At 41.7% G+C, this 7,925-nt stretch overlaps 2 protein-coding genes across 6 annotated transcripts; both read left to right on the forward strand.

The window, feature by feature from the left end:
- The first annotated feature begins 208 nt into the window (after positions 1-208).
- Positions 209-3,165, forward strand: LOC131109713 (retinol dehydrogenase 13-like). Of its 3 annotated transcripts, none has more exons than XM_058061980.1 (7): positions 209-386; positions 643-761; positions 1,709-1,864; positions 1,957-2,061; positions 2,148-2,360; positions 2,463-2,564; positions 2,805-3,165. In XM_058061980.1, exons 1-7 carry the CDS (start codon positions 322-324, stop codon positions 3,101-3,103), a joined length of 1,059 nt encoding a protein of 352 aa, XP_057917963.1. In that variant the 5' UTR covers positions 209-321; the 3' UTR covers positions 3,104-3,165. The 3 variants fall into 3 exon arrangements, with proteins under 3 accessions (XP_057917963.1, XP_057917966.1, XP_057917964.1); XM_058061981.1 differs by lacking the exon at positions 209-386 and adding an exon at positions 1,546-1,624 and having other exon boundaries at positions 674-761; XM_058061983.1 differs by lacking the exon at positions 643-761 and having other exon boundaries at positions 243-386.
- Positions 3,166-3,634: 469 nt separating this feature from the next.
- decr2 (2,4-dienoyl CoA reductase 2, peroxisomal) lies at positions 3,635-7,811 on the forward strand. Of its 3 annotated transcripts, none has more exons than XM_058061986.1 (10): positions 3,635-3,675; positions 4,164-4,283; positions 4,359-4,427; positions 5,205-5,256; positions 5,335-5,470; positions 5,695-5,819; positions 6,898-6,991; positions 7,071-7,175; positions 7,249-7,501; positions 7,625-7,811. In XM_058061986.1, exons 2-9 carry the CDS (start codon positions 4,177-4,179, stop codon positions 7,467-7,469), a joined length of 909 nt encoding a protein of 302 aa, XP_057917969.1. In that variant the 5' UTR covers positions 3,635-3,675; positions 4,164-4,176; the 3' UTR covers positions 7,470-7,501; positions 7,625-7,811. The 3 variants fall into 3 exon arrangements, with proteins under 3 accessions (XP_057917969.1, XP_057917967.1, XP_057917968.1); XM_058061984.1 differs by having other exon boundaries at positions 3,659-3,805; XM_058061985.1 differs by having other exon boundaries at positions 3,659-3,805; positions 7,249-7,437.
- Positions 7,812-7,925: the final 114 nt, after the last annotated feature.

Consider the following 7,925-nt stretch of genomic DNA (forward strand, 5'->3'; position numbering starts at 1 on the left):
TAATACAGGATCAGACTAATGTAGTGCATTTTCTAAATTACATTACAAATGTCACTGTTAATAATGACAATATTATTGTTTAAATATATAACAAATGTTTTGTCATATTGTGTATTATTATAGTTATTATTTTTGTTATTTTTCTTATCGTGCTCGTGTATTTTAAAGCGACTTCCTGAAACGGGACTTCATTCCCCACAATGCCAATTGTCGCAATGACGCCATCAGCACGCGAGCATACCCTTGCGCTTCAGTGAAGGCGCGTTGTAACAGCTGAGGAAACACAACTCAAACTGTTTTATTTCTCCATATTTATGAATTATGAGCAAGTATATCTTACCTGTTTCTGTGTTCGGAACTGTTATTGGAGGTGCTGTCTTGCTCAAGTGAGTAATTGTATAATGACACGGCCATTGTCTTCTATAACAGAATTTGTACAACTGTGTGAGCAATCCCATGTTTGTTTGTGTTTGCGGACGCTTGTATGGCTGGTCTGGACTATAATAACATACACATACGATGTCATATTTTCATTAATTAAGCTAATAATTGATTAAGCCCTGCTCATAATGCAGTAATGCAACAAGTGCAGTGGGATGACTATCATCCTTCTTGTAGTAAATGAGTCCATCCTTTTCACAGGAACCACGTGACAGGGGGGCGATGTCCTAGCAAAGCTAAGCTAAATGGGAAGACGGTCGTTATAACAGGCGCCAACACCGGTATCGGCAAAGAGACAGCGCGGGAATTGGCCAAGAGAGGTGTGTAAAAAAATAGTGACACTTTGAACGATATTGCCCCAAATATAAGGTAGTATTGATGCCAATTTTAAGAGAATGGTGATTAGTGAAGCAGAGTCCTCAAACAACATCAGGAATATGATTATGATGTGATAGGAAATATGATTTATCATTTAGAAATAAGGAATCCTACTTTGTGGAAGGATCTGGACGCAATTAACCATGATGGGAGAGTGGTTAGCAGGCAGGCCTCACAGCTAGGAGACCCGAGTTCGATTCCACCCTCTGCCATCTCTGTGTGGAGTTTGCATGTTCTCCCCATGCATGCGTGGGTTTTCTCCGGGTACTCCGGTTTCCTCCCACATTCCAAAAACATGCTAGGTTAATTGGCGACTCCAAATTGTCCATGGGTATGAATGTGAGTGTGAATGGTTGTTTGTCTATATGTGCCCTGTGATTGGCTGGCGACCAGTCCAGGGTGAACCCCGCCACTCGCCCGAAGACAGCTGGGATAGGCTCCAGCACCGCCGCGACCCTTGTGAGGATAAGCGGTAGAAAATCAATGAATGAATGAATGAAAAGCTTGGGATTGGGGGTCTTTTTTCACTTTTTGGGTTTGGAGGATGAGTAGTTAACGTGCAAGCCAGCTAGGAGACCCGAGTTGGATTCCGGGTACTTCGGTTTCCTCCCACATTCCAAAAACATGCTACGTAGGTTAACTGGCGACTCCAAATTGTCCATAGGTATGAATGTGAGTGTCAATGTTTGTTTTTCTATATGTGCCCTGCGATTGGCTGGCCACCAGTCCAGGGTGTACCCCGCCTCTCGCATGAAGACAGCTGGGATAGGCTCCAGCACCCCTGCGACTCTCATGAGGATAAGCGGTAGAAAATGAATGAAACGATTGATTACTATATTCAGGCCAATAAGACTAAGTCTGTTGTCCTTTTCCATCTACACACTTTCAGGGGGTCGCATCATTTTGGCCTGCCGAGACATGGAGAAATGCGAGGCAGCTGCCAAAGAAATCAGAGGCAACACACTAAATCCTCATGTCTACGCGTGTCAGCTCGACTTGGCCTCCATGAAATCCATACGAGACTTTGCAGGGAGGATCAAAGAAAGTGAGCTAATGAAATTCAAAAGTTCCCTTTTGGTGTTTGGTTTGTACTGTATTAAAAAGTGATACGATCTTGAATAATGTATTGCCTTGCAGAGGAGCAGCGTGTGGATGTGCTAATAAACAATGCAGCGGTCATGAGATGTCCTGCCTGGAAAACAGAGGATGGATTTGAGATGCAGTTTGGAGTTAACCACTTAGGTAGCGCCACACATCTGCCTTAATGTCGTTGGAGTTATACCCGAATGACTTAACATGTAAATCATGACTTTTTCTTCTGCCTCCAGGACACTTCTTATTGACAAATCTTCTGCTGGATAAGTTAAAAGAGTCCGCCCCCAGCAGAGTGATCAACCTGTCCTCGCTCGTCCACATTGTTGGGAAAATCGACTTTGACGACCTCAACTGGGAGAGAAAGAAGTATGACGCTAAGCTCGCGTACTGTCAGAGCAAGCTTGCCAATGTTCTCTTCACAAGAGAGCTGGCCAAGCGCTTGCAAGGCAAGTGTGTGTGGGAGGACGTACGCCCTTTATTCTTGTTTTTAATTGGCAGTTGGATACACATTTTCATAACAATGCCTTGTGTGTTCTTGTATTTTACAGGCACTGGAATCACGGTGAATGCCGTGCACCCCGGGGTTGTTGCCACGGAGCTTGGCAGGCACACTGGTCTGCATCAATCTTGGGTCTCCAGCACTGTGCTCAGTAAGCAACCTGCTCTTCTATTGTAGGAATTATTGTCATTTGAAAAAAATATATATATCAAGACATTAAAGGTCCCTTATTATGCAAAATAACCATTTAATGCGGGTATAACAGCAATTAGTGCCATGCCATATAATGAGCACCAAACTTGAGATAAAGGTATCATCTTCATCACTTGTTTTGCCCACTTTTGTGAAATTTATATATATGTGTGTTATACAACCAATGTGTGGCCCCCAGGTCCTTTTTTCTCGCTGCTGGTAAAGAACCCAGAGCTTGGGTCCCAGCCCAGCATCTACATGGCTGTGGCTGAGGAGATGGAGGGGGTGACGGGACGTTACTATGACGTGCTGACAGAAAAGGAGCCGGCGCCCCAGGCTGTGGATGAGGATGCAGCTTGCAGGCTGTGGGAGATCAGCAGCAGGCTGGTGGGCCTGGAGGAAGAAAAACTGTTTAACACGCCAGCACAAAGTCAGAACAGTGCTGAGCAGACACATGGACAGAGTAGAGGAGCAGTTGTTGGAGCTGTGGGGTTGTAATAGTTCAGCGAAAACTTTAGAGCCTTGAACTCACTGGAGCAAATAAATATACAATATTTTGATTCTGGTTCTGTTTTTGCACATACTTTCTTTTTTCATATATATTAGGTAGTTTTCCTTTAAATGTACTGCCACAAAAGATTACACTTTTTTAATTTTATGTGCATAGGGGCAAACAGTGGGGAAATTTAATTATCCACAGTATTTGCAAAATAGCTGTTGGTTAGGGTGTTTGGTTTCCAAACGCTCCACATGAGATGGAACATTGAACGCTTTGTGTGAAAAGTCTGAACAATGGCGCCCTCTAGCTGTTATTTTTTTGCCGAACACCCACAAGTTCAAAAATAGTCTCACGAATGCACACTTCAGCATTCTCCCTGCCATTACTTGCCTACATTGTTGAATTCAGAGAGGGATTTCCAGTGAAAGGTCATATTTTCCCGTGTACCACGTGTGTGTGTTTTTTTTAATCAGATAACTTCATGTAGTGGAAAGTGGGATGTTGAATAATACGTAAAACAACAATTCCCATAATGCCCCGCGAGCAGCAGTCGGGAAAACTAGCGTCCAAGGTACAAATAGTTCTGACTTAAGTAGGGGTGGCACACAAAGCAACCTAATCGGACTTCGATTGATAGCTTTGGAAATTTCGTGGTAAAAAAAAGTCATTTCAAAGCTACTGACAAGTTTGGTCGCCAGCAGGTAACGCATCACAAGCTAAAGTTAGCTAAATGTCACTTGTCGACTTGCACTACATACCGTAGCTGGCACTTCACAAAGTTGTTTATCTTTTAACTCACATTTATGTCTTCTGGAGGTAGAAAATTAACAAATAAAAATGTAGTGTGTTTAATTTTGCTGTTGTTTTAATAATACCAATAGTAACGAAATTAGCTTATATTTTAGTGTGTTTACATGACAAATCCGGTCTTTCTGGTGTTCCAGAATCTTAATAGCTAAAAGTGTCATTCGTTTTGCTGACTTGGTACATGTGATTTTGATTCTTTCTTATCATTTAGTAGAAATGTATTGCTGATTTTTTTGTCTGCTGTATATTGAGGTATTCTATTTTGATGAGCATGGCAGAGCCACAGAAGACAGGGGATGTGCTACCTGAAGATGTTGATACTGATGACTGCCTAACTTCTTACACACACATCTACAGCCCTGACTTACTCAAGTAGGCATTCAAGAAGTACTTCGAGATGTGTCATTGTTATTTGTACTGTATCTCACAAAAAATACACCTTTATAGAGATCAAGTTGCATTTATCACTGGTGGTGGATCGGGAATTGGACTCAGGATAGCTGAAATCTTTATGAGGTGAGCCAAATTTATTGTTTGGTAGTTATGAGCTTCTCTTAGCACACTCATAATAAAAAAGTGTACTAATATGCTACATTTTCATACACACCGATTATAGTCATAATCTTTTTTTTATGACTTACTATATGTATGATAAATAGATTACTCTATTTACCATACATATACCAGTGTTTTCAGGCATGTTGAACTGCGCAAGTGTAACCGTGTTGTTTCTTATTGTCATTTTCTTAAAGGGGACCTATTGTCCTTTTTCCACTTTTCTGACCTGTAAATGTTGTTAGAATGCAGTGTTATCGCGTTAAACGTTGCCAACGTTTCAGATAATGAGGTTTACACAGCCCTGAAAGAAGTTTGGGGTGGCTCAAAACGCTTGGTTTCAGAGGGCGTTGCAAAACTGTGCCTTTGTGATGTCACAGAGGAGTGGGCTTCCTTATGGGCTCTGCCTTTCTGTTTACAAGCCAAGCTCAGGCAGAAATTATTGGAGCTGTGAAGCACTTTGGGCATGTGACCAATCAGTGGAGGGGGCGTGCCTTGGGTGGAATAAATAAAAAATCAACCATTTTGGTGGGAAGCACAAATCCAAGGAAATACAGCTGGTATGGGTGCATATTCTGGAAGCTCTAGGAAGTTTTCTGTACGGGTTATTGTGTGTGGCTGCTTTATAGGCGTCCACAGCTCAATACGAAGGGTCAAAAAAATAGCATAATCGGTCCCCTTTAAGCATGTCACCCTAAGCAATGAGCTTCATAAGCCATATATTCTTCTTTCTGGCAGGCATGGCTGTGACACAGTGATCGCCAGCAGGAACATCGATAAGCTCAAAGAGGTTTTTTTCTCTGTTGTTTTTTGTTTCCAAAATGTTAAGATGTTAGCCGTAGGCAATATCACTCAATGTCTTTGCCAGGCTGCTCAGAAGCTATCTGCTGTTTCGGGACGCCGCTGTCTCCCTTTGAGCTTGGATGTAAGGCGGCCTGAGACCATCACTGCAGCTGTGGATGAGACGCTCAAAGAAATGGGCCACATAGACATCCTCGTTAACAGTAAGACTGGAAAAATAAAAGGATGATGTACCTGGCATAAAGGTCAAGTGTGAAGATTTTGTAGCTTAATCATCAACTTTTCTGTTATCTTAACACCCCAAGGCCTTTACAGTGCAAGATTGTTGGCCTTTATCATATTGATTGTATTTCACTAACACAAGGTCATACTTGCTTGTCTAATGTAATACATAATAAGAGCATTTGTAACTTGCTGTATGTGACAGATGCTGCCGGAAACTTCCTGTGTCCCGCCTCTGCTCTTTCCTTCAATGCCTTCAAGACAGTTATGGAGATAGACACGATGGGAACATTCAACACAAGCAAAGTTGTGTATGAGAAGTGGTTCAAGGTATGAGAAAGCACTGCTGTAGCCCTTAGTGTCCATAAGATGGTAGCAAGTTACATTCGTTCATTTATTTTCCATGCCGCTTGTCCTCACCCTTAACCATATTCATATGGAGGATATTTGACTAGCATTGTGGAATTGGGGGCTTGAAAACAGCAGAGCGCTCCTGTCATATAAATAATTCAAACATATATATATATATTTTTTTAACTTTATTTAGGACTATATTTGCCATTTGGTGATGTAATTTACACATATACTGTAACAATAACAATAATAGGGAGGGGAGATGTCCCCTTAGCATTCTAAGATGCTAGCATAAATACAGTACATACATATTAAGTCCTAAATTATCTATAAAACACCACAAGGTGACATGCGCTTCCCCTTTTTCCACTTCATTATTTGTCAGGCGTCTTCAACGCCTAAGTAGTTTTCCTTGATTTTAGTTTTATTTAGTTTAATCACACTTAGTACACTTGTATGACAGTACAGTCGTCCTTCGTTTTTCCTGGTTAATTGTTTTCAGATCCCACCACGATATGTGAAATAGATTTCTACCAGTCCAGGGTGTACCCCGACTTTCGCCCAAAGTCAGCTGGGATAGGCTCCAGCACACTCCTGCGACCCCAATGAGTCTAAGCAGTATAGAAGATGGTTATCTATAAAACGCCACTAGGTGACATGCGCTTCACCTTTTTTCACACATTATTTGTCTGTCAGGCGTCAACGGCTGAGTAGTTTTCATTGATTTTAGTTTTATTTAGTTTCATTATACATACGGGTTATTGGATCTTATTTACTGTATTCTAAACTCAAGAAAGGCTTTAAAACAGAGTGGGAAGACTGTTAAAGAAGCTAAAAACTTACTTCTCAATAATGTAATCATTACTGAATATTACATGTACCTTTGTCTTTCAACATTTTTTGATGGAACCGTGATATTGTGAGGGGTGACTGTATTAAGTTGGAGCAGATTATATTTGACCTTGGAGATTCCACAGTATAACATACTTTTCTGTGAGATCTCTCTATCATTTGTCATGTATTTTGAGTATCGTTTAGCTGTTTTGGTTTTCAGGATCATGGGGGCAACATTGTCAACATCTCTGCAACGCTTGGATACAAGGGCCAGGCACTGCAGGTGCATGCTGGATCTGCCAAGGCGGCAAACGGTAGGATTGGTTTCGAGGTTACTGTCCCTTATCCATCATGTAACTACCTGTCTTCCACAATGTTGATTCCCATTTCCAGATGCCATGACTAAGCATCTGGCTGTGGAATGGGGACCCAGTGGGGTGAGGGTGAACGCTGTGGCCCCAGGTCCTATCTCTGGCACAGAGGGCTTCCGCAGACTGGGTAATGGAGTCTGCATAATGCTGGATTGCAATTCTAATTCAATAGGACAACAAATACTTTTTCTTTAATCTAGGTGGCCCCAGAGGGGAGTCTGCTGGTCTGTTCCAGTCCATTCCTTTGCAGCGAGCAGGCAACAAGACAGAGATGGCTCACTGTATTCTTTTCTTAGCCAGCCGGGCATCATCCTACGTGACCGGAGCCATCCTGGTGGCGGATGGTGGATCGTGGCTGACCTCAGCTAATGACATCTCCAAGCTGATGGGTATAGCCTCCTCTAAATCTGCTAAACTCTGAGCAGGGGCTCTCCTGTCCTCCTCCTGACCCAGGTGTGTAGGAGGAGGTGGAGCTTTTGAAAACCATTTCCGGGAATATGCATGTTTTGTTAATTTTAAAATATATATAAATACGCTACGTTGTAATGTATTATTGTTTTTCTTTCTTTCTTGCAGGTTATTGGTCATCTGAAAAGAGAGACAAGTAAAGAAAACTGTATAAAGATTATTATAGTGCTGCACAGGATTGCAGTAAACCTCTTTACAGCTGTCATTTTTGTCATCTTTAGCATGTCATCATGCATTTCATGTACAGTAGTATCACATTCCATTTGTGATTTTAGTAAAAGTTTTTATGATTATATTTAAGTGTGGTCTCTTTCTTGAACTTCTCTTAAATGCACAACACTCAACAGGATGTGCTATGGAGAAGGCATGTCAAGTGATATGTGATATGTTGGGGTTTGTGCAATGAAAT

This window comes from Doryrhamphus excisus, chromosome 22 (genome assembly GCF_030265055.1).
Source record: "Doryrhamphus excisus isolate RoL2022-K1 chromosome 22, RoL_Dexc_1.0, whole genome shotgun sequence".
Classification (NCBI taxonomy): domain Eukaryota; kingdom Metazoa; phylum Chordata; class Actinopteri; order Syngnathiformes; family Syngnathidae; genus Doryrhamphus; species Doryrhamphus excisus.

Coding starts and splice junctions, on each gene's coding strand:
- LOC131109713 (XM_058061980.1), top strand. CDS start 322: ATGAGCAAGTATATCTTACCTGTTTCTGTGTTCGGAACTGTTATTGGA. Junction 1,865..1,956: donor TGCAGGGAGGATCAAAGAAA/GTGAGCTAATGA, acceptor ATTGCCTTGCAG/AGGAGCAGCGTGTGGATGTG. Junction 2,361..2,462: donor GCTGGCCAAGCGCTTGCAAG/GCAAGTGTGTGT, acceptor TGTATTTTACAG/GCACTGGAATCACGGTGAAT.
- decr2 (XM_058061986.1), top strand. CDS start 4,177: ATGAGCATGGCAGAGCCACAGAAGACAGGGGATGTGCTACCTGAAGAT. Junction 4,284..4,358: donor TACAGCCCTGACTTACTCAA/GTAGGCATTCAA, acceptor ACACCTTTATAG/AGATCAAGTTGCATTTATCA. Junction 5,471..5,694: donor CATAGACATCCTCGTTAACA/GTAAGACTGGAA, acceptor TGTATGTGACAG/ATGCTGCCGGAAACTTCCTG.